Source organism: Cyprinus carpio, chromosome B3 (genome assembly GCF_018340385.1).
Source record: "Cyprinus carpio isolate SPL01 chromosome B3, ASM1834038v1, whole genome shotgun sequence".
Classification (NCBI taxonomy): domain Eukaryota; kingdom Metazoa; phylum Chordata; class Actinopteri; order Cypriniformes; family Cyprinidae; genus Cyprinus; species Cyprinus carpio.
In genome coordinates this window covers 37,578,617-37,604,959 of record NC_056599.1, presented here as the reverse complement: position 1 = coordinate 37,604,959, position 26,343 = coordinate 37,578,617, and the positions used below count along the sequence as shown (strand labels likewise).

At 35.0% G+C, this 26,343-nt stretch overlaps 1 protein-coding gene across 1 annotated transcript in view; it reads right to left on the bottom strand.

Moving 5' to 3' along the window:
• The window catches only part of LOC109108823 (E3 ubiquitin-protein ligase rnf213-alpha-like), a gene marked incomplete at its 3' end in the record, with an annotated part of 50,942 nt that overhangs the window by 23,712 nt on the left and 887 nt on the right, over positions 1–26,343 (bottom strand). The window contains exons 2-29 of the mRNA XM_042721421.1: positions 21,421–21,536; positions 19,785–19,945; positions 18,815–19,548; positions 18,644–18,710; positions 18,195–18,361; positions 18,022–18,088; positions 17,574–17,740; positions 17,402–17,468; positions 15,664–15,815; positions 15,399–15,569; positions 15,113–15,321; positions 14,741–15,030; positions 8,318–8,577; positions 7,217–7,432; positions 6,857–7,049; positions 6,643–6,698; positions 6,317–6,476; positions 4,842–4,994; positions 4,642–4,740; positions 4,157–4,279; positions 3,214–3,406; positions 2,954–3,127; positions 2,723–2,875; positions 1,996–2,609; positions 1,736–1,895; positions 1,425–1,642; positions 949–1,086; positions 42–206 (exon numbers count right to left, since the gene is read on the bottom strand). Coding sequence (XP_042577355.1) covers positions 42–206; positions 949–1,086; positions 1,425–1,642; positions 1,736–1,895; positions 1,996–2,609; positions 2,723–2,875; positions 2,954–3,127; positions 3,214–3,406; positions 4,157–4,279; positions 4,642–4,740; positions 4,842–4,994; positions 6,317–6,476; positions 6,643–6,698; positions 6,857–7,049; positions 7,217–7,432; positions 8,318–8,577; positions 14,741–15,030; positions 15,113–15,321; positions 15,399–15,569; positions 15,664–15,815; positions 17,402–17,468; positions 17,574–17,740; positions 18,022–18,088; positions 18,195–18,361; positions 18,644–18,710; positions 18,815–19,548; positions 19,785–19,945; positions 21,421–21,523 — 5,430 coding nt within the window. The remainder of the gene's footprint in view (positions 1–41; positions 207–948; positions 1,087–1,424; positions 1,643–1,735; positions 1,896–1,995; positions 2,610–2,722; positions 2,876–2,953; positions 3,128–3,213; positions 3,407–4,156; positions 4,280–4,641; positions 4,741–4,841; positions 4,995–6,316; positions 6,477–6,642; positions 6,699–6,856; positions 7,050–7,216; positions 7,433–8,317; positions 8,578–14,740; positions 15,031–15,112; positions 15,322–15,398; positions 15,570–15,663; positions 15,816–17,401; positions 17,469–17,573; positions 17,741–18,021; positions 18,089–18,194; positions 18,362–18,643; positions 18,711–18,814; positions 19,549–19,784; positions 19,946–21,420; positions 21,537–26,343) is intronic.

The window sequence follows — 26,343 nt, the reverse complement described above, 5'->3', positions numbered from 1 at the left end:
GAAATACAACAGAATAAAACATCTAAAAGGTAAAAAGTCACCTCTGCAAACTGATCGACTTCACACTGGCCCTGATCTCCTTTGCCAGACATTAGCATCAATTTATTTTGAAGATCTCTGAGGTCTTCCAGAGAATAAATACGCCTCTCACAGCCTTCATCATGCTCTTCCATAATATGTAGCTTCAGAATATTTTCCAAACACAACTGAAAAAAGCAACACACAATGTTTGATATTTCTTAAGTAGTATCAGCATCAACTGTGCCATTTAATAAAGAGAAGATAACTAAAAACAATCATTGAGCTATTGTCACTGCTTCTCATGGAAACTGTATAAAAATATAGCAAAAACCACTTTAAGTGGAAGCTGTGATTCTGTGAACCTCTACTCACGCTCTAACTGGTTCATTCAATTCTATTTTGCCAATCAGATTCATGTACTTATTTCTGTTTACCTATATAACCAGGACATATTCAACGAATGTCATGTTAGTTAATGCCGTAGTTAATTAATTTCTGGATTATCATCTGGTGGGGATCTGAATTAGCTGCATGACCATTTTGGTCTAGCAACAAATTGGCTACCATTTTTTCAATATCAGCACAACCACTTTCCAACTGATTTTTTTTCCGGCAAAGATCTTGATCAAGATGACCAGGTCTCCACCAACTGATATCTTGAGCTCCCTCCTGTCAATTGCCTAAATTAGTTTTTAACAACTGGAAAACCGATTTTCCTTGCAAGGCCCTGACCAAGACAACAGTCAACCAACTAAACCAGCTTGGACCAGCTAGAAACCAGTTAGCATTTCCCTAAGCAAACCTACCCCTTCAACCTGATTTTAATCTGCAATCCAGTATAATGTTAGCAAATACTCGTAAGTATGTCAAAATATCTGTGTGCATCATCTTTGCTACATTTATTTGAACTCAAAGTTAATAACAAACCTTCTTTTGATTTTGTGCACTGATAATGTAGATGCCTTTTGTGTTGATAGCCGATGCCAGAGATAGAGATGACAGCTCCACTGACCCATGACTGTCCTTGACTGTTTTCAACCATTCTATGTGTCTTGCAGAGTCACACTGAAACGGAGAAAATGTTGGTGAACAAGAAAATGCACTTTAGAATAGGGAACACTTATTCACAATTAACTACGATTTTTCCCTCAATAAATTCTTAGTTTGCTGCTTATTAATAGTTAGTAATGTAGTTGTTAAGTTTAGGTATTGGGTAGGATTAGGGATATAGAATAAGGTCATGTAGATTAAGACATTAATATGTGCTTAATTAGTACTAATAAATGGCTAATATTCTAGTAATATGCATGCTAATAAGCAACTAGTTAAGAGACCCTAAAATAAAGTGTTACAGAAAATCCTATTTTCTTCCTCTTGTTAGTTAAGCTAGCAGATATTCTTACCAATTTCTTTGGGAGGTTGGGATCATTGTCAAGTGCCTTCCATAGTTTCTTCAGCATTTCTTTAAAGTGCTTGAAGCCAGCATCCGGCTTCAAATCATAGAACATTGAGGAGTAGCCAAGAACTGCATCATGAAAACAGGCTACACGATCCACATCCAAATCATTCTCTCCGGCAGAGATGGAAGCCAGATCCACAAAGACTTTCAACTCATTGATGTCTGAAGTGATAAAAATGAATAACATTTGCTTATAAAACAGCATAAGAATTAAGAAATCACATTCATTTACCAGCACAAACACCTATTATTTACCTTCAAGAGCCTCTTTAACCCAAATAACAAAATTCTTTCTGAGGCCAAGCTCCCTGAGGCACAGTCTACGGGACTCTGTGATGTCCACGAGCACAGTTTTTGCCTGCATCAACTCATTGTCAATGCTGTCAAGACGCTCTTGTTTAAATTCCAAGTGTGTCTGAAGGGAGGAAAGCCTCATGGGTTTACCACATGCCTTATTTTTTATTAAAAATGCATTTATTTATAAAAAACACAATGTTAAAAATTAGATGACTTACAGTAACAAGCAACTTCTCCAAAACTTGAAAGTCTCCTCGTAGACCAAGTGTTTGTTTGACCATCATGACCACCTGAGCTGACTCTACTGCCAGATGAAGCTCATGGTACTGCTCAATCTGCTGGATTCTTGTCTGGACCCAGCAATGGTCATCATTGTGATCCAGTTTGCATATAATTGCAACTTCCGTTGTCAGTTCATCATATTTTCCCTTGTAGGCTTTGAATGTTACATCAACTTCTTCAAATGTTATGCTACCATTTTTAAGCCTTGTGTATATGTTTTTGTAGGCATCATAACATGGTTCAAATATTTCACTATGAAGATCTTCGAGTGTAATAACCAATTCCTCCTCTGAAGATATTATTCCGTCATCTTTAAAGTTCTTTGCAAACACTGCTGCCTGTTTCACCCAACACGATTTGAAGATGTAGCTGTCTTTATAGCTGTTTAGAACCTCTGCCATAGATCGAACATCATCTTCTAGCTCAAAGTAGGTGACTACTCTTGACATTTCATCTGGAATCGGATTTATTGAACGAACTTCCATGAACTCGTCCAAGTCCATCTCATCAATGTCAATATTCTGTTTTTCTTCCAACACTTCAAAATCAACTGTAAAACAGAACAAATTTAGTATTAAAAAGAAAATAATCTGTTATTGTGATCTTTATGAAAGAGATCTGTTATTGTCAGAAGATCAGCAGATAATGTAGCATATATAATACCCATCACATGCTCTTGCAGATTGCGGCTCATTGTAATAAGAGCATCCACCAGTGCTCTCTCGTGATTAATAGACTTCACCTCCTCTTGTCTAGACTGAAGGAGTCTCTTCATGGCAATGGTGTCCTTGTATTTTTCATTCTCACAAAAACAGTCTGTAAAAACAGTAGGGTAATGACTCTTCACATTATTGTATGGTAAAAGTGTCAAATCACACATGTTAGGTGTTTTACCTAATTTAAGAAGCTCAAAGAAAGCACTCCGCTTTTGCAGTATGTGATTAAGTAGCTTAATTGCTATTTTCCCATTCACAACTTGATTTAAAATGTTTGAGAATAATGAGGTTGCCATGGCAAATTTCTCTCTAGCCTCATCAGAAAGCTGATCAATCAGTTTTTCATCAGCACCTGCAGAACAAATAAATAAATAACAACTGTCATGCTGTCTCATTAATGGTAAACACTGTAACCATATAATTATAATAACCATATACCATGAAGCTGGAAGACATTCTTAGCTGCTGTCCAGCCCAGAAGATGTTTGAGAACAACTTCTTCTTCCTCCAGATAGGTTCCTTTGTCATCTTTTGGCCAGGACTTTAGGATGATGGTAGACACAAGTTTTCCAAATTTCCAGTTTATCCGATATTCGTTTAATTTCTCAAAAAGTTTCCCCTCGGATTTAGTCTGTTAAAGAAAGTCTGCACAGTAAGTGTACACTTCACATACTCAATACCACACAAAAGCTACCCTAACAACTGTCAAAAAAAGACATTTGAAATCATGTACTTTCAACAACGTATTGCTTAAACACTGAAAATTCCAAAGAACAGAAAAGTCTAACATCAAATTAATTTTTATCTCTATGTGCTAATGACTTTTGAAACCAAAATTAACATTGTCACCGTTTATTCCACTTCGCGTCAAGTGCTTTCCCTTGTTTTGCATTGAAACTGTGCAGCTCAATACTGGTACAGTACTTGATTCTGATTGGTCATTTGCAGCAGTAAGAGGTTAGATGTTCAGAGGTCTTGTTTCATACAAGCACAACTGCTATCATCTGCATCTTAATTTATTGACTCTACTGAAAATTAAATCGGAGGACATCAGCTCTAAAATTGTTGCAGTGTTCTTGTTGGCTGATTGTTTTGTACATTGTAATGGATTATTTTTCCTTGTGGAATGCTAAGGAAATCCTATACAAGTAGGATTTTTAGACAATGTCCGTACATTATCCCTTACATGTTTTCCACAAAGAAAGAAAATTGCTTGAAACTACCTAATTAGGAAGTAAGCAAATATAATTTTTGGGTGAATTATACCTTTACATGCACACACACTAAATATTATACAATATATTTTGGTCTTAATCCCTAGCACTAAGCATTTCAAGCCAGCAGTGAACAAGCCAGTGAGAACAAAGTGAAAGGCCTTTACCTGGCATATTGTGGTAACAGCCTGGAGAGCACACTTCTCGACACTACCCACCAAATAAGGATGGGAGCCATTAAGTTCCTCAATCTTTGAACAATAAACCTGGATTTGATCCAGTTGATCTTCCTAATAAAAGTAAAAATAAATAGTTTATTTACATAAAATGTCAATAATTAAACTAATTCATATCTGATGACCCTAAAGTACATATAAATTGATAGTAATTATCAATCCAGATTGCAAGTTCAGAACTGTGACATAATTTATTTTGCTGTGACACTTTAGATTCAGTATTGGTGCAGGACATACTGTTAGAATATTTAATAGTGTTCCCTGCACACCAGTGGAATAATGAAGATATTTAATGAAGTTAATGAAATTGAAAGTCATGAATTTTTAATTATTTGTATTTTTTAACAAAATATATAAAATATTGGACCATTTTCCAACCAAACTTAACATGTATACTGAAACAGTGTAATTAATACCTGTTGATATTTCCCCTCAAAGTCTGTTGTAAATGTCTCTCTCCATTCTTTAGTGAAGTCCTTACTCATGAACTCTATGGCTATAATGTTATTCCAAATCTGTCAAAAAGAACATAAAACATAATTATTGTAGTAAATTATAGAGATTTAACATTTTCGGAAAGGATTGGTTAGCTTGTATGAACATTTGTTCTGCTTACCTCAATTTCTGTAGTGAAGTTGGCACACGTCACATAACCTCTGTTTAAAAGTCTACCTTTTAAAGTTTGTGTGCTCCATGCTCTGACAGTTTGCTTGGCCTCATTGAGTAATGCAAGTATCTTCTCAGAAAAAGCGTCTGCTTGTTGTGATGTCTTTAAGATTAAAAATATTAAATTTGTCACATTGAATTAATGGAATGTCTTCTGATTGACTACTGGCTTTAATCAGTACTTTAAAGAGCAGGTCATATGGTATTTTAAAGTGACCTAATATTGTGTTGGAGTCCCCTACAACAGGTTTAAATGCATCTAAGGTCAGAAAACATTGTTATTTTCCCAGAATATACATTTAATATTAGAGTCCTTTGCCAATGATTTCAAAATGATTCATTCTAAGCAAGTTCGGAGCAAACCCCTCCCTTCCATAAGCCTACTCTGCTCTGATTGGTCAGCTGGCCAAGCCTGTTGTGATTGGCACAGAGAGAAGTCCTTGAGCAAGTTAGCGAGTGCTACCATTGACAAAGCACCTTTACATAGAACAATAATATAGTACTCCAATCCGTGCTTATAATAATGACATAAAATACAAAAACACTTATGCAAGCAAATCGTGCCCACAGCTTTAGTTTAGGTGCTAAACTTTGAACAATTAAAACCAGCGATGGGCATGTTACTCTGTATAGAGAACTTAGCTTGTTACTATACTCTAATTACTATTTTGAAAATTATAACGCGTTGGATTACTCCGTTACTAAAAAAGTAAACAAATTACTGTAATGCGTTACTAAGTTATGCGTTACTGCCCAACACTGTTTAAAACAATAATGATGGATACGTTAGCCGAGTGCTAACGTGAATAACTGATGAAACAATACAGTTTGTAATCCAAAATATGTCTACACTATATTAGCACAAAAACTTGATATTTAGAGCACTCAGTTGAAAATGTACACATAACGCATCAATCGTACTTCCAGGTTATGGTTCAGAGAGCTTGTTACTAACAAGTTGTTAGTCCAAATTAAGAAGATTAGAAGCCAACGAAGATAAAAGCCAAGATTAGAGAAGCAGTCCTTGGTAAAATGAAATGCATACAACAAAAGGTTCGAATTGTATTTCTGTGGTATCGTTGAACACAGCATCCTCTCAACATGATGTGAATACACTAACTAGCGGAAGTGTTTGTGGGCAGGTCAGACTCTGTTCGCATTTCGCAGGCAGGCGGGGATTATGCAAATGTGTAACCCAGTGACGTATACCAGTAACAGGCAAAAGATTCAAAAATATGGTGAAAAGAACAAAAGGCGAATCAGAATTGACTCTCTCTTTTGAGAGACAATATCTTTATTTATCATACACTTTTTTGATTAACAACTTTGCAGATTGTTTTCATTTAAAGATAAAAGAGATATTTTTCAAAAATCCATATGACTTGCTCTTTAAAATAAAAATATTATGATTTCAGAATGGAATACCTGGGCAAATCCTGATACAGAGGCGACAAGGTTCATGCAAGCAACAGGAATATCAGTGAAATTGTTTCCATAGCTGTAGTAATGAACTAGATCGCAGATCTTTTGTAGAAGTTTACAAGTTGCTTGTATGCACTGAATGCCATAATCCTCATTTGGACATCTACAACAGTAATGAAAGCCAGTTAGCCAGTGTACTTTGATAGGGCCATTGTATTTGTTTGGATCAGATTTTCTTCTTCTGTATTTTATCTTATATTTTTGCCATGAGCCCCCAAGGCAATAAAGTCTGATTTTATGCAAATATAATGTATTTTAGTGAACTTTACCTGTATTTTTTTTCGAGCAAGTAACTTTGAATGTGTGCCAGAATCTCTGCTACACTCTAAGATAAAAAATATAATAATCAAATATGGACAATACAAACAGCAACATTTTTCAGAGATACAGTTCATTTTATTTGCCAAAGATATACTGCAAGTTAATTTAATCTGTTCTGGTTTGTACATATATGATTATTTCTTGTGATGGGTTGGTACTCACTGTGGATGTTAAGTAGTTTATATCAATTGGGCATTTCATGGTGAAAATCTGTAGAATGTCCAGGAGCTCTGCTTGGATGATAGAGCTGCACTCGACCAACTCATCTACTGTCATCAGATACATCCAAGACCGTGCCAGCAGTTTGTCCACCTCCACCAAATGTCCATGGTTCATCATGAGATTGAGCATTGCCCTAAAATATATGGAATCAACAGACATCAATGATATATTAATCATATATTAATATGGTCGTATATTAAATTGTGTTCAAAAGTTTAACACTAACATGATGTAACACAGAACTGCAACATTAAAATTGCAGTAAAAAAAATTTTTGATTCCTACAGACAAATTTAGTACCTTCGATCCTGAGATCTGGTGGAAGTTATATTAGCTGATTTGAGTCCCTGCAGTCCAGCCCAGCTCATCTCATTTTGTGAGTTGACCTTAGTAGACACTGGCTCAAATGGTTTTGAAGGGCCCTTGAGAAGGTGCAGTAGAGGAATTACAATGATCCATCTGGACATGTCCTCTGCTCTCACTCTGTTGATTAGTTCCTTTACCATGTCAGACAAGCTGAAGAGCAAATCAGTTATCAAAAGTTATTAAAAGCTTTTAAATAATAATGCTTTTCTCAAAACAAGCTGGACACAAGTCTGTAAAAACACTTTTACAATAAAATAGAAGTGGCCGACTGAATTGGAGGGGAGCATTTTGCATTTGAAGGGATATTTCATCCGAAAACAAAACTTTTGTCATTATTTATTCACCCTTCTTTTGTTTTAATACAGGTTTGGAACAACATGAAGATGAGTAAATGATGATAACATTTTCATTTTTGGGTGAACTATCCCTTTAATGCAATATGCATTCACTGCATAGAAAAAACAACATAAACATTCTGCTGAACCTCTAATTTTGTATTACATGGGGAAAAAGAAGTCCACAGTTGAATTTTGGGTGATCTATTTCTTTAAAATCAGAAAAGTGAAGCTCATATTATGCTAAAGAATTTCTTTGCAGTTCTTCCTCAAAAAGTATAACGTGAACTGTAATTTGTATATAAATCTGTATGAAAATTGAGGATTTTTTTGTGGTTATTAATTTATTTGTATTTCTTGAACTGTAATTTTTTTTTTATTTTTTTTTATATATATATATATATATATATATATACATATATACACACACACACACACCATTCATTTAAATAATTCAAAAGAACAGCACGGCAAACATTGTTCTCACAATAAATATAAGATAATTGACCTTGAGATAATTTTGTATTCTTAAATGTACCATGGTGTGCACATGTTCTACAGTTTATCTGATGTGATGATCTGTCAGACAATGCAGCATTGGTCCAATCATTTCATTTCAGTTTATTAATTTTATTCCAGAAGTGTTTTGTTTTGCTCCAGATCTCTATAATTTTCTTATAACCAAGATAACTATACTCACTTTTTTATTGCTGAGAATGATTCTGTTATGTCTGTCCAGAAAGATAGGAATTTATCTTTAGGCAATTTTGGCAGGCACAGGGCAGTGCAGAGACGAGAAAGAGTTCCCTTGTCTAAGTCTAAATGATACTGTTGCCATACATAGAGCATAATAAGACCAGCCTTCAGTGGCTCCATGATGAATTCACTCTTTTCCTCGTTGTCTTTCTGTAACTCGGGAGTCACTCGCTCCAGCATGAACTGCTTCAGAAGCTTTCTCACCTGACATAATAAAAATGAGACGATGTTAGATTTCATGTAGACATTTGCATTTGAGCACTAGATATCGGTTTGTGCTCTTAAAGGCTTAGTTCCTCAAAAAGTGAAAATTCTGTCATTTTGTACTTAAGTTTATGTCTCTAACTCACATGTGTATAAACGTCCTTCTTCACTAAAACACAAAAGTGCAATATTGCATAAAATAATATTGCAGAGTAGCGTTTTCTATTATATTAACTGTGACTGTCAAGTTAAAAAAGGAAGATAAAAAGCACCATAAAAATATCATAAAAGTAGTCAATTTGGCATATGTGCTATATATTCTGAATGAAGTCTGAGATTTTTGTGATGAAAAGGCCAAAACTGATAAGAACATTTTTCCTGTAGCCATAGCTCTTAAATCTCGGTAAACGTGATCTTTCACATGACCATATTCTTTTGCGGTTAGCTTCTAAATATAATTTTTAGTAGTCACATTCAGTACATACTGTATATGCCACATCAGGATGTTAAACTAAAGATGTTTGACATCATAAAATATTGTGCATTGTGCACAAGTGATTTTCCAAATGAAGTTTAATTAAACATTTTATACCAATAAGTCTCGAACGCCAGCAGACATGTTCACAAGTCTCTGAGGTCCAAGTCGAAGTCAAGTCTCAAGTCTTTATACAGTGGAGTCCAAGTCAAGTCATAAGTCTTTGAGGTGGAGTCCAAGTCGCATCTTAAATCTTTGTTCTATTTATTAGCAACAGTTCTTTCAGCTAGTTATTGAGGCTAAATCTTTTTTTTTTATTAAAACTTTAATAAAATGTAAGACAAATTAGAAATGAAAAGGTGTCCATTTATTGTCAGACAAAATGCTGCACATTTCATTGTAAAAATGAAATATGTCAAACAACAAAGCTAAATTGAAAACAAACCCCAATCAAATAAATAACACAAATGAAAGAAATCTCATATAAGGGCTTTGTCTGTGCTCTTTTTCAGTTTAAAATGAGAGGCAACCACAGTATTTTAAACACAACACAATCCAAACAAAGAGGCTGCATACATCCAGCATGAGCAATTTTTAATCTAAATTGGATTGTATAATTTCGAAATTTGACGCAAAAACAAAATTGTCTGACTTTAGTTTTGTGAAACTATTCTACATAAAACATCCGAACAAAACAAAACAGCAGACAAGCTGAATTATGCAGATTCAGTCTCTGCCAGCAGGTGGCGCTTGAATAGCAATTAAACATTGTTTCCTTGGTTGCCGCTGTAAACAAAGCAGTGCTGCTTTATGAGCTCTACTTTAATATGCATTATACAGAGGCAAGATGAAAAGAAAATACCATCTAAACTTTTCTAAAGACAGCCAGTTCCTCTCAGAGATGCATTCATATAAACTCCCATACCAAATGACTTGCGTTTTTTACGAGTTTCACAAGTCAAGTCTCGAGTCAGCTGTCTATTGTGTCCAAGTCAAGTTGCTAGTCTTTATTAATGTGACTTAAGTGTGACTCGAGTCCAAGTCGCAGACTTGCGTTTTCATCTCTAAGCACCAGTAAATAGGTAAATAGATCTGAACTATACTTAGTGTGAAACAAATGTACAGTATTTGAAGTACTGTATATTGCTTTTTTACTAGTGACTGCATTACATCCTGCAACATCTGGACAAACCCAGAACTTCTGCCCATTGTGGACTTCAATTCGGCCTTCAAAAACATCATCTCAGATACCCTCCTGACCAAACTAACTTAGTTCTCTGTGCCCACCTCCACCTGTCAGTGGAGCAACTTGCTGAAAGCAGCAGCTAGTGAGTTTTGGGGAAATTTACATCTAGCACCTGCAATATCGGCACTGTTGCTCCACAGAGTTGTGTGCTCTGTGGGATTACAAATTTATAAAATGTTAAATCTAGATTCCAATGTAATAGTATATAAACTAAAAAAAAAGTTATGTACATTGTGTATTACATTTTGAGGTAAAGATGATGACATTCTAAGAAGATCAAGTCAAGCAGCCCAGGTGTCTGAGACATTAACCTTTTGTCTTCATGCACTTCCTGACTATAGGGCAGGGTCCCAAGATAAAGGTGACAGCTAAGATCAAGGCACAGCTGTGCCTTTGTCTCTGTGATAATGTGAAGGTATGGGCGATACAGTCAGGCTGATTGAATTAGCACCTATGCATTTGAATGACACTGTTACGCTAATGAGATCAGGGCTGGGGAAACTCTGGTAACGGGCTGATTCCTGTACTGCATTTGGATGCTTTGTTTAGATTGTCTCCACCTCTATGTATCACTCCCCCTTGAATTGATATAAACGACAAAGCATTACTGCTTTAGTTAGACTTTTGATGACTGCTGCACCACGCAGCACGTTCTCAATAAAGAGTCCTGCTGAAGATTACCCAAGAGTCTCCTGGTCTTCGCTACTGAGTTTCCAACAGCTCTCTCCACTAATCTTCTCCCTATACACAAATGACTGCATTTCTACAGTAGTCAAACTAGTCAAACTCCTGAGGTATACAGATCATACCACCATGGCTGGACTTACCATTGGGCTTGAATGGGCTGCAGCCCATGGGCCCCGCCTTGTAGGGGGCCCCACCTTTGCCCATTTAAGTTTATTTGATTTATTCATTATATGCCAGTCAGAATTCATAAATTATTAGCTGCATTTCCACTGCGCACGCTAGATCTACATAGGCCAAGCCGGGCATACACTGTACAATTTTCGTCTGATTTTGTCCTGTCAGAAATTTTGGTCGACCCTCGTGAGGGTATCGCACAGTTGAAGCACTGACTGCCCTAAACTCAGTGCTTTTCCCCCTCACTGTGCCTGCACGAAAATAGAACTTCAACTATTTAATCTTTAATAGGCTACAGAAAGAAAACGAAAAGAGAGAGATATTTTTATAAAATAATGTTATCATGGGAAATGTGAACCATTGTCCATCATTTTGCAATTAGTGATAAAGAAAAGCACGTCGCAAAATTCTAAATATTTAAGTTTTAAACCATGAAGGGGAGCCAGTGCATGCCACACAAACAATGTGCAAAGTGCATGAGCGTTATGCCCGTGAAGAAGTTTTAAACTCCAGTTGATTCATTAAGCTTCAGAAAGTGAAAGTAATAAAGCTGTCTTTAAGCTGTCGGCATCTGACGCTTAACGGCACATATTCTTAGAGGAGACGAGAGACACTGGGTAATGCTTTAAAACAACTTTTATATTTTCATCGATGACTGATAACTACAGTGTTTGGACATAGGCTACTTTAGACAGAATGTTAATTATAGGCCTATTCATTGTGTAATACAGGTGCTGGTCATATAATTAGAATATCATCAAAAAGTTGATTTCACTAATTTAATTCAAAAAGTGAAACTTGTATATTATATTCATTCATTACACACAGACTGATATATTTCAAATGTTTATTTCTTTTAATTTTGATGATTATAACTGACAACTAAGGAAAATCCCAAATTCAGTATCTCAGAAAATTAGAATATTGTGAAAAGGTTCAATATTGAAGACACCTGGTGCCACACTCTAATCAGCTAATTAAGTCAAAACACCTGCAAAGGCCTTTAAATGGTCTCTCAGTCTAGTTCTGTATGATACACAATCATGGGGAAGACTGCTGACTTGACAGCTGTCCAAAAGACGACCAATGACACCTTGCACAAGGAGGGCAAGACACAAAAGGTCATTGCAAAAGAGGCTGGCTGTTCACAGAGCGCTGTGTCCAAGCACATTAATAGAGAGGCGAAGGGAAGAAAAAGATGTGGTAGAAAAAAAAGTGTACAAGCAATAGGGATAACCGCACCCTGGAGAGGATTGTGAAACAAAACCCATTCAAAAATGTGGGGGAGATTCACAAAGAGTGGACTGCAGCTGGAGCCAGTGCTTCAAGAACCACTACGCACAGACGTATGTAAGACATGGGTTTCAGCTGTCGCATTCCTTGTGTCAAGCCACTCTTGAACAACAGACATCGTCAGAAGCATCTCGCTTCAAAAAGGACTGGACTGCTGCTGAGTGGTCCAAAGTTATGTTCTCTGATGAAAGTGAATTTTTGCATTTCCTTTGGAAATCAGGGTCCCAGAGTCTGGAGGAAGAGGCAAACAATCCACGTTGCTTGAGGTCCAGTGTAAAGTTTCCACAATCAGTGATGATTTGGGGTGCATGTCATCCGCTGGTGTTGGTCCACTGTGTTTTCTGAGGTCCAAGGTCAACATAGCCGTATACCAGGAAGCTTCCTGCTGCTGACCAACTTTATGGAGATGCAGATTTCATTTTCCAACAGGACTTGGCACCTGCACACAGTGCCAAAGCTACCAGTACCTGGTTTAAAGACCAGAAACTTAAATTTAGAAATTTAGAAAATCTATGGGGTATTGTGAAGAGGAAGATGCGATATGCCAGACCCAAGAATGCAGAAGAGCTGAAGGCCACTATCAGAGCAACCTGGGCTCTCATAACACCTGAGCAGTGCCACAGACTGATCGACTCCATGCCATGCCGCATTGTTGCAGTAATTCAGGCAAAAGGAGCCCCAACTAAGTATTGAGTGCTGTACATGCTCATACTTTTCATGTTCACACTTTTCAGTTGGCCAAGATTTCTAAAAATCCTTTCTTTGTATTGGTCTTAAGTAATATTCTAATTTTCTGAGATACTGAATTTGGGATTTTCCTTAGTTGTCCGTTATAATCATCAAAATTAAAAGAAATAAATATTTGAAATATATCAGTCTGTGTGTAATGAATGAATATAATATACAAGTTTCACTTTTTGAATGGAATTAGTGAAATAAATCAACTTTTTGATGATATTCTAATTATATGACCAGCACCTGTATATCTAAATGTTTTAAATCATTTTCAATGTGGAGTAAGCTAATTTAATCATTTATTATCCGTAAATCATGAGCTTTGACTTTACATCGCATGCGATCTGCTCATAGAATGTGAGTTGATACCTTGATGAAATCGCAAAAAATTGGTTTATCACTTGGCTACTTTAAACAGCTCCATTAAGCCTTTAGCCAAAGAGCGCACATTTAGAAAGATAATGACACATTCTCAAATTTTCACAACTCATTTCTTTACAGAGGATGATTCTATATTACTATATTAATGTTCCACTAAATTATGCAATCATCTGATAAGTTTTGAGCGCTCTCTCTTGTCTTACTGCCATAACAGAAGAAATGAAGAAATGTTATCAAAATTATTTTGAACAAAAAACAGCAATTTAATGAGTTTCTGTTTTCATAACATAGCTATGCCTATGATATAGGATTTAGTCTATCACACAAACAAGGGCATGTTTTTTTTCTCTCTCGAATATCTGCACAATCGCTAATGTACAACTTACAGAGTAACTTTATCAGACACAAAATTCCGTTTTGCTCTGTCAGAAAGAAAATAAAACAAACAGCAGAACCTCTGCATCTCCGAACAACTGTGTTTAGTTCCTCAGCGTTACACGGACCAGCAAATGATTCAATCAGGGTAGGACCAGCAAATAATTCAATCAGGCTAGAAGTACAGTCGTTTGCAAAGTTAAACGAATCAGCTTTTTAAACTAATCGGTTGTTTATTCTAACTCATTAAGACAGTCACTTGATGCCACCTGCCGATTCTAGATTCATATTTTAAAAAGTAGCTTATTTCATTTTTGCAAATATTTAATTTTTCTACATTAAAATGTTATATTTAAACTTAACATTTATGCACAATCCATCTATGAATTTTGTTGATAGTGATTTATTTTGATTGTTAATAGCCAGCATGTCTTTTTATTTGATTTAATAAGAGGACACATATATGACAATAACTTTTATAATACTAATTTTTTTTTGCATATCTCCAGAATGAAGAAACGTAACATCATCACAGACCCCTCACACCTAGGCTAAAGCTGGTTTTTACTTTTTTATCCTCTGCCAGACGCTACAGATCTCTGTGCACTAGAACATTCAGGCACAAGGACAGTTTTTACCCCCCGGCTACCGGCACCTTAAAGCAGACCAATTACTATCTACCTGTTTTTATATTTTCAACGCGTTTATGCATAATAACAGAATACGTTTTTGGAGGAACTAGTCTTGTAATGTATGAATGTGTTTAATATGTGATGAGTTACATTTGGTTTACTTACATCTTTTTCACTGTAATCAAGTGAGTACCATTTCGTATGTGTCTTTTCAAACACAAAAGGGTTTCCATAGACCTCAAAAAACTGTCTGAGTTGACTAAAGAAGTTGCTGAGGTTCATTTTGCTCCAGCTTCTCAGGAGATCAAAGATAGTTCCCAGCATGACTGTACCAGCAATTTGTCTCCCCTGGAGTACACCTTTCTTATGATCAGGCCAAACAGCTTTTCTGATCCATTCAAACATATTATTAGATGGTTCTGCACAGATGATATCATCATACTGATGCCATTCCCCTGCAATACACCAAAAGAACAAATTAGTCTCTTAAAAGTGAAAATTAAAGTTAAATACAGACTTCTGAAGAGCTTCACCTACTTTCATCATTTAGGAGATGTGATTTAACAAACAGACATCTGTTGGTGGTTTCATCTGAATCCAATTTGTAGATGTATTCATAATGTAATTCATACTTCTGCTTTTTTGCTTTATACACAACATACTTGTAGGGGATGGACACAGATGCAGCATCAGTTTTTTTGCATTCAAATTTCCCTTCAACAAGAAATCCATGCTCTCCAAGATCCCTAAAAAACAATTTATTCTTAAATAACTGGTTTCAGCAATGAATAATAAATATCTGGCTCTGAAAATCTTTACTAACCGTGTCACAAACAGTTCGACTAGATCTTTATCCCAGTTACCAATGTGACCACCAGCTCTTATAAAAATATAATCCTCATCTGGCTTAAACTTGAAGTGTTTTGACAGGACTGCATGAAAGTAAATGGTGAGTTTGTCACTGGAACTTATATGTTGATTTGATGCTGGATTTCTGCAATTAAAAAATATTTATTCAATAAAATTCCAGAGGAAAACTGAACTGTAAGTGTGACCAAAAACTGCATTCATAACACGATTCAGCATACCTTTTTGGGAGCGTGACACACTGACTTTCTGTATCATCACTTTCTTTCTGTTTCTGATCCACAGCAGAATCTTTCTTTCCATGATCAGACTGCTGCTGTTTCTGACCATGCTCAACCTTCAATGGTGAATCTCCACTGGAACTGTGATTCTTCTAAATGCAACATTAACAGAAATGGTCATCTTTTAACTCCATGTTTGGAATTTACAGTAACAGACCAACATATCTGTCCATTTGACCAACCTTTGGGCTATCTGAGATTGTCAGTGCTAGATAATATAACATGTCTGACAAGCTTAAGCTTTAGTTTTCTCCAATTACAGCTCCCAAATTTATACCCATACTTGCGAAAAGAAAGTAATAAAGAAAGAAAGAAGGAAGGAAGGGCAAATTTCAGAAAATGCTAAATCATTGACTCATTGTGACTGTCATTAACAAATAGGTAAGATTTATCGTTTCAATTTATTAACAATAATTTTATTTATCATTTCTATATAAATATTAGTGCTGTCAAATGATTAATCGCGGTTAATCGCCTTAGACTAAACAGACTAACACTTGAGAGCAGTTGCACCAGCGCCACTAAGTTCTACAGATGGTGGCGCCAGGAGCAGATTTGGTAGCGCTGGGGATGGTGTGTGGGGGTATTCAAAATAAAGATCATTTTATCATAAAATTACTATTGTTTTGCATTAAGTTCAGTTACTAATAACATCTCATGTTCATTTCTTGTTTATTGTTTATACAGATTTGACAATAAAGCACTAAGCTTGAGTTAAGATGCATACAAAATGTACTTTTATTAACAATAGTAATAGGTGCAACATCTACTTTTTATATACAGAAAATGTATATATTCCACTCTTATTAAATGCACCATTATTCTTTTAGCATATGGAACTGACCAAGTTCAGTGATTATGTGTGATTTAGTAGCAAATTGAAGAAAAGTTTGTGACTTTTCAACTTCTTACTAAATTCTGACAAAATCTGATTTCTTGATGATTTGATATTTTATAATAGTGATTTTATAATTAAAAAAAAAGAGAATTTGTGCAGAATTTGAATGCTTCTCAGTAAATCTGCAGCAACCTTATCATTGTGCAGCGAATTCAAATGCTTCTCATTGGATCTTGCAGCTCTGTTGCATCTGTGTCGCGAAATCAACTCTACAAGTTTGTTTGTGTCACGGTCCGAGCTGAGAAATGGTCTGTTGCATTTGAGAAACATCAAATGGCAAACGAAATGAAAGCGAAACTAAACTGCGCTGTTTCAGCTGCGCAGCGCGGTTTAGTTTCGCTTTCGTTTCATTTGCCGTTTGATGTTTCTCAAATGCAACACAAATGGCAGCGCTTATGAGTTGGATACCTCGGTGGTTGCACCAGTGCGACTACTCACAAAAATTAGTCGCATCGGCAGAAAAAATGGTCGCAAAATGCCCTGATATGTGTGTGTTCTATGTATATTTATTATGTATATATAAATACACACACATACAGTATATATTTTGAAAATATTTACATGTATTTACATGTTTACATTCATAAAATTTATATAATATATAAATATTTTTAATATAAAACAACATTTTTCTGAAATATATACATGTATGTGTGTGCATTTATAGATACATAATAAATATAAACAGCATACATACATATATTATGTAAACAAAAACTTTTGGACACGATTAATCGCGATTTGACAGCACTAATAAATATATATTTAATTTTGGTTTACCTTAGATTTATTCTGTGGGCCTAACACCGTGTCTTGTGATGAATTCTGTGGTTCCTGATTCTGATTTCTGTGAAGTTAAAGTATGTATTGACATTTCAATTAAAATTACATAAGAAATCTGGTTTAAAAAAACAAGAAAAATTTATGAAAATACATAAAAACATTTGCTTACTTTTTTGTTTTAGGAAATGAGACATGCTGTTTGCCTTCACTGGTTTCTGCTTCCTCACTTTTATTTTGTTTCTCAGATGCTGTATTCTTCTGGCCTGTACAAGCAGACTGCGGCCTCTGACTGTGTTCAACCTTCATTGAAGAATCGCCACTGGAATCGTGATTCTTCTAAATAAACAAACATAAATGCTCATCAAATACAGTGACTCCATGTTTGGGATTTCCAGTACCAATCCAACATATTGGTCCAGTTAACCAATCAACTATGGCCTATCTGAGATTGTTATGTGTTAGCTAATAAAACATGTCTGCCTGCCCTGCCCTAAGCTTTAGCTCTGTCTAATTCCAGCTCTCAAATTTAGAGAGTAGGTAAAATTTATTATTTGTTTCACTTTATTTAACAATAAATTTATCATTTCTATATAAATATATATTTAATTTTTGTTCACCTTAGGTTTATTCTGTGGGCCAAACACCATGTCCTGTGTTGAATTCTGCGGTTTCTGATTCTGATTTCTATGAAATTAAAGCATGTATTGACATTTCAATTAAAATTACATAAGAAATCTGGTTTTAAAAAAACAAGAAACATTTATGAAAATACATAAAAACATTTGCTTACTTTTTTGTTTTAGGAGATGAGACATGCTGAATGCCTTCACTGGTTTCAGCTTCCTCACTTTTATTTTGTTTCTCAGATGCTGTATTCTTCTGGCCTGTACAAGCAGACTGCGGCTTCTGACTGTGTTCAACCTTCACTGAAGAATCGCCACTGGAATCGTGATTCTTCTAAATGAACATAAACATAAATGCCCATCAAATACAGTAACTCCATGTTTGGGATTTCCAGTACCAATCCAACATATTGGTCCAGTTAACCAATCAACTATGGCCTATCTGAGATTGTTATGTGTTAGCTAATAAAACATGTCTGCCTGCCCTGCCCTAAGCTTTAGCTCGGTCTAATTCCAGCTCCCAAATTTAGAGATTAGGTAAAATGTTTTATTTGTTTCACTTTATTAACAATAATTTTATCATTTCTATATAAATATATATTTAATTTTTGTTCACCTTAGGTTTATTCTGTGGGCCAAACACCATGTCCTGTGTTGAATTCTGCGGTTTCTGATTTTGATTTCTGTAAAGTTAAAGTATGTTTTGACATTTCAATTAAAATGACATGAGAAACCTAGTTTAAAAAACAAGAAGCATTTATCAAAATACGTAAAAAGATTTGCATACTTTTTCGTTGTAGGAAATGAGACATGCTGTTTGCCTTCACTGGTTTCTGCTTCCTCACTTTTATTTTGTTTTTCAGATGCTGTATTCTTCTGGCCGGTACATGCAGACTGCAGCTTCTGACTCTGCTCAACCTTCACTGGTAAATCTCCACTGGAGCTGTGGTTGTTCAGTGCTCCCACAACATGATCATCGGTCTCTCTTTGATTTCCTGTGCTGCTCTTTATGTTTGCATTCCGGTCCATATCACCATCTCGATCTAGAGTAGTTTGTTTTCTTTTAGACACACTCTTTTGTCCTTTATTTTCAGATTTTTCTTTATCTTCTTCATCTTTCTGATTTACTTCCATGGTCACTGCTGGAGAAGCTTTGTCAGTGCTAATGCTGATCAGCTCTTGGGTCAACTGCAACTTAGATGTTTCTGTCGTTTCAGGTGCTACACATCTCTCTTTGCTACTATTAGGCTGCTCATCAGACTGACTTAAAGCAGCATCTATGGGTAAAGCCGAGACAGCATGCTGTTTTAGCTCAGCAGTTTCAGTTTCTGGTAGGCTCAGATGAGAGGATGATTCAGCCGGTTTAGGCATGTCATCTACAGTGCAGTAAGAGCCATCACTGTCAGAAGATTGGTCTTCCTCCATTTTCTTTTCTTTTTCAGTCAGCGATATATCAGAGAGATCTGAGGTCAGAGATGAAGGGCCCTCTGCACCACCTGCTTTTTTCTTCTTCTTTCTTTTCTGTATAAGCACGATGAGAAAAAAAATTTGCATTATAAATTACAACAGAATTTCAAAATAAGTATTACACATAAAAATATATATATGCCATTTTTTTTGTGAAATGTGAATATATATATATATATATATATATATATATATATATATATATATATATATATATATATATATATAATATTAATATAATAAAAATCCAGGACTATTTCATTGTTATAATTAATTTTCATGTCCAGCACCTTTTTCTTTGGGATAGGGATTTTATCTTCATTTTGTCGTTTTGGAGATAGATTGGCATTCTGGTAGTCCAATGCTTCTGATTCACGTCTGATATCAGTCATTTCTGCATCAGTACTGTGTGGAATGTTTGAGGATGTTTGAAACTTGTCTTGTGGCTTGTCTGATAAACAAAAAACAAAGGTCACACAGTTAACACATACTGGGTCTCATTTACTAAGCATCTGCACAAATTTGTGCTTGAAACCTGCGTATGAATGATTTTACAAAACAAATCATTCACTAAATCTTTCATACTAATTTATTCTAAATATAAGATGAAAAAAATGAACAACTTAGAGCACATGTACACAAAACTTACATTCTGATTGGTATATAGTTCAGACAAAATGTATGTTTCATCTCAGGGTAATAATTATATATTATCTAATAACGATAAAATGTATATTTAATCTTAAAAGTATATTATCATATACAGTGAAAGAGTTAAAAAAGGTGCACTTAATTATAGCTCGAGCTGTGAGGTTTCCCTAAATAATAGCGCATGTACAGCTGGTTAATGAAAGCTCTGTAAACTGGGTCTGTATAAAAGGTGTTTTATTGTGTATAAAATGATTTTGAGGACTGCGCACTTGGTTATTAAGGTTATTAGTTGTATTAATTAATTTCAGGCTACCTTTATGTATCTTTGGAGCTTGAAACATTCTTTGACTTTCATTGTATGGGCAAAAACTACTGAAACATTATTTAAATTCCTTCTGTGGTCCACAGAAAGAAAATCAAGTTTGGAACAACATGAGTTTTCATTTATGGGTAAATTATCATGTGTCTTTTACAGTCTGTGCACATATCAAGAATTCCTAAATTGCACAAAATGAGTTAAACCCATCATATATGACAAGCGGTTGGAGTTGGAAAGTAAGATGGATTTGTGATATCTGCTGAAAAGGAAAGTTGCTTTGGAGGTGGGGAAAATTATTCAAATTTGATGCTGATTACAAAGATGTTTTTTTTTTCTCTGGAATAATTTGTATTAATGAATCACACACACAATACCACCAAAAAACATGTATTTTGATTTGATGTTGACCAGTCAGCACTATGACAAAAGAATGAGAAACTCTGTTGATTAATGACATTAATTTTCAACATCATTCACTTACTGTATAAGATGCATCAGACAACATAAGCAATGTGTCTACCGTTATACTTTATACTGTTGTGTCTGAAACTGCTCACTCATTCACTATATAGTGAATGCAACACAATTACGTGGAGAAAATGGAGAAAAACTACTAACCACAAATAAGTGAACTGAGATGCAGCTGTACACCCCACTGCATATCGTGTTAGATGTTATATATATATATATATATATATATATTATATATATATATATATATATATATATATATAAATATAGGCTACATGTTAAATGTCCTGTCTAAATGTCAAAGTACATGTCTTTTTATATTAAATCATATCTTTTTCATTTTGTGAAACTTTCATGGAAATAAACAAAATGTATGAATAAAAATGCATAAATAAGCATTCAGAATAAGGAAATAATAGTAAGTAAGTAACAAATGAAATTACAGAATCAAAAATGGTAAGATCTTTAAAGACTCAAGCACCCACCTGCTGTTGTCTCAATTGATTGACATGACAGCTTACAGCCACACCGACTGCAGAAGTTTGGTGCCTTTTCCAAAGACACATAACTGCACTGAGGACACTTCATTCTTCGGTAATGTCTGCAAAGAGCACAAGTAAGGGGTTTTACCCACTATTCCACAAAATAATGATAACACATAAGTGGTCACATGACTTCTTAGAACTCCATAGTGCTTTCAATTTCTATTTGCATATAAGTCAAAGATCACCATGTAGAAAGTGAATTTAGTAAACACAGACTGTGGGAATCATGTGAATGTCAGAAAACAGCCTACACTTTATCTAAGTGCAGAGATCCACTTTAAAATAAAATTATAAGGTATTTATGACAAATTAATAAATGCCTACAACACACAATTGTATCTGAATATCAGAAGTCGCTAGTTAAAATGCTTCTATTCTGCATTTTTCTAATTTAACAAAATAATAATTCGTCAAAAGTTGTATTGTAGAAATGAAACATACATGAAGAAAGATAAAAAAAATAAATACTATGAATTTGAGAATGGCTTAATAATCACATTTCCTGTTTTTTCTTTACTGACAGCAGCACAGGAACTGACATGAACAACGTGATAATCATGTGGTCTACATTCATTTCAGAATGTTCCAAAGAGCATCTTGTGCTTCAATTTAAGTTTTAATCTGTTATAAGAGCTATGTTATGACCTTAAAATAATGAATAATCTCCTTCCTGTTTATTTTACATTGTTTTTAACAACTGTATTCTACTTTAACTTTTTTTTATTACTATTATTATTTTATATTTTTGCACTGTTAATTTTTCAACATTACATGATCATTATTTTAAATTACTTTGGCTAAGCATTCTACAAACACAAATGCTCTATATTCTGCATCAGGAAGCCATTGTGATATGTACATACTGTACCTGACATTCACTGACCTGAACTGTATTATGATTTTTATTATATGTTGCTTGGCAAATCTTAACAGCCAACAGCTACATCACTTGGTGGAAAATTGATAGTTGTGATAAATGAAACTTATCGAACACTGCTGTGTTACACTATTGTTGATGCCATTTTATAAAAGCAACAAGTGCCACTCCAAGCAACTTTAATTGTCCTCCACTTTACCTTGTGCTGTACATTCCTTAACTATGGTGAAATCAATGTAAATGCTTGTCTTTCATGACTCTGGGGAAATTGTACTCTTTTGCAACATAAAAATAATCAAAAGAACAAATAAAACGACATGCATTAATACAAATATAAACAAACAGACAATACAGAAATTTCACCTAATTAATATAGAAATGAGATAATAAAATAGCCGATGTAAACACATCCGAATTCGTCTATTTTTTTTCAGACGGTCCTCCTCTACATCATGTGGCCAGTGGTGGCTCGTGGGTTTTAAAATAGAGGAGGCACACTTATTATATTGGTCTGGGATCCCTGCAGATTATTATTATTATTATTATAAATTTCACTTACCTGGCCCTATCACTTAAAGCAAACATCCATCCCTTCTTAAAAGTCTGTGTTAAAAGAGAACTGCCTGTCAAGCCGACTGCTGTATTCTATATCCAGCTTAGACGTGTTTTCCCTTTTTTTAATTTGTATACTGTGTGAATGACAGCTTGGTAAATCTGTTAGCGATCAAATATTCAATATCGCTGCTCATCATAAGTAATTCATAAGCCTTATCAGTGCAGCACGAGACGTTCATACTAATATCACGTAATTTACGTCTTTACGAGGCTTCTTTTCTCAACACTCATCAGCGCTGAAAGAGAACACTCGATGCTGATTGGCTAACGTATATATATATATATTTTGTTTTTTTTTACCAACTGAGGCTCATCAGCGCTGAAAGAGAACACTCGATGCTGATTGGCTAACCAACATCCAAGTTGACGTCACAGACCACGCCCATGTCAAAATACGTCACATTCTCAATCATTTTTTGAAACATCGATAAGAAGATTAATTTGTATTGTTTGCCAACCGCTAAAAAAGAAGCTGTTGTTTGCCGTGTCGTGTAAAGTAAAAAAAAATATCTTTGGTCTTTACCAAACCGTTGACAACTTTTTAAGAACGTGTCCGTCATTTGTGTGCATGTGCATAAACAACAGTAAGTATTTTTAATTTCAACTTCACACAGGCACGTTATTGCTAGCAACAAATATACTTACACAAATACATACATATATACATACATACATGTGTAGATAGATAGAGAGACACATAGATAGATAGATAGAAGGCACAAGTCTTACAACATAAAATCAATTATGAATTCAATGTGCATATTTTTTATACCCTTCCCCCAATACCCCACACATAACACTCATCTCACCCACTCAGACACACACACTTCATCCCTCTCACACATATGTACTTACCTGCCCCCCACCACCACCACCACCACCACAACCACACACACACACACTCACACACACATACATATGATATCTTTAATGATATACTCTGATCACAGTACCCATGCACAGTAACTTGGTTGGGCAACCGCATCATTTCATTATGTCTTGTGGATAACTCTGTGTATGTCACAAATTATCTTTGTATTCTTCTATATTAACGAAAAGATCACATAATGTTTGTTTGTCATGTTTTACAGCATTCTACACATTTTCAGTCCAAGCCTGGTGCAGGGGCAGTTCTCCCGGGTTTAGGGGTCCCTGCTGCAGTTTCACCAGTAAAGAAAATTACTTGTTACAGTTCACTTGAAGAACCACATAAGCCATGCAGTGGTGCATGGAGGTATGGTGAGAGCATTTCTTTAGATAGTTGATTGATTTTTGTGGGTTTAAAATCATAAATATGTTTATGTAGAATGATGAGGTAAATAATTTTATGTGGACACATATACCCCCAATATGTATTCTCTATTTTTAACAGGAGCGCCAAGAGGACATAAAGTGGAAGTTTGTAAGGGACATTGGTCCAGCGTGGTACAGAGTCATCGTGGGTTATCTGTGGGGAGGTTGACAGGGCCTGCCGTTCTCCAGATGGACAGTAAAAATCATACAGAATGCCATCAAAGACTACTTGGAGGGAGAATCGGAGGATATATTGAAGCAAGGAATCTCTCTGTGTAGTCTATGTATGTATGTGTGTGTACTGCATGTCAAGAACTATTTATCTGATCATTCAGCTGTTCATTCAGCTGCTCAGACTTTATAATATTTGGAGCATACCTTTTGTTAAACAACCAGCCAAAAGTTTTTGAACAGTGAGATTTTTTTATGTTTTTAAAGAAATATCTTCTGCTCATCAAGCCTGCATTTATTTAATCCGAAGAAGCAGAAAGAAAAACAGTCCAATTTTAAAATATTTGTATAATATTTTGCTTTTGTAATAGATTTTGCTATTTAAAATAACAATGTTCTATATTTCTATTAAAATGAAATTTATTCCTGTGATTTCAAAGGTGACTTACTATAGTCACATGATCCTTCATTCTAATATGCTGATTTGATGCTCAAAAAACATTTTATTATTATTATGTTAATACACTGAAGACTGGAGTTAATGATGGAAGAAAATTCAGCTTTGATCACAGGAATAAACTGCATTTTAAAATACATTCAAATAGAAAGCAGTTCTTTTAAATTGTAAAAATATTTCACATTACTGTTTTTGCTGTGTTTTTGGATCAAATAAATCCTGGCTTGGTGAGCAGAAGAGACTTTAAAAAATAATAAAAAATCTTACTGTTCAAAAACTGGTGGTGTTTTTACAGGTGGTGTATTTTTTTTTTTTTTTTTTTTTTTTTATTATTTTTGTTGTATTTTTTTTTTTAAAATACCCAATGAAACAATGGATGTCCTTTTCATTCATCTTTAAGTATGTGGAGGACCTGGACATGTTTCATATCAAGTTGTGATGAACAAGGCCTGAAGGTCAATGTCATGTTACTTATATAATCTATCAATGCAATCTTTATTCAGCCTACGTATGTAGCCTACTGCATATGGGGAAACTGTTGATTCTATCATTCAAATGTTAACACTTTATGATAAGTGTAATAAATCTTTAGAAAATTAAATGACAATTATACAATACCAACTTTTACAATAATTTTGCATACTTTTACAATACCAAAATCTAATTGTCCCCTTTAAATTTGATGCATTTCAATTTTGCCTTGGGTTAGGTCAAAATCGTTTTGTTTTTTAATAAATGTGAAATTTATCTCATTGCATAAATGAACAAGGTAAGGTTTAAAAGTTTTAATTGACAATAAGCCTACTTTAATCAACATAAGCGTTTTAGGAGCTGTTATGATGACAAAATCAGCTCCGTATATTAGACATATTAAATATATATTAGATTTAAGTTGTGCAATTTTAGCCTAGACATCCTTTACAAAAATAAGAAAAGCGTGTATTAGTAAAACGAAGGACAATATTATTTTATTTAGATCCCATTAACTTCCATAAATTGCTTCAACATACTTCCGGGTTTCCAGGCACGGGGGATGGCGTTATCACATGAGGAGACGTATTTGATATGGGCGTGGCTTTCGTTTACGTCACACTTGGACGTGGGCGGGGTTGTGTCGGGATGGGCGTGACCTCTGACGTCACACTTGGATGTGGGCGGGGTTATGTCGGGGATGGGCGTGACTTCTGACGTCACACTTGGATGTGGGCGGGGTTGGATGTCCACCGCAGGCTGCAGCGAGCCCTACTTGACTGGCGGGGGTGGGTGTAGATCTGAGTCTGCATCCCCTTCTCTATCACCTAGTGGTTGTAATTATATCACCAGGTTCGGCACATTCGCGATAGAAATGCAGCGCTCTCCAACTTCATTAACATTTTATGGTTTTACAACTGTGAAATTACAAACAAAAAATACACATTCTGATATATGACCTGAAATTAATTGTGAATTT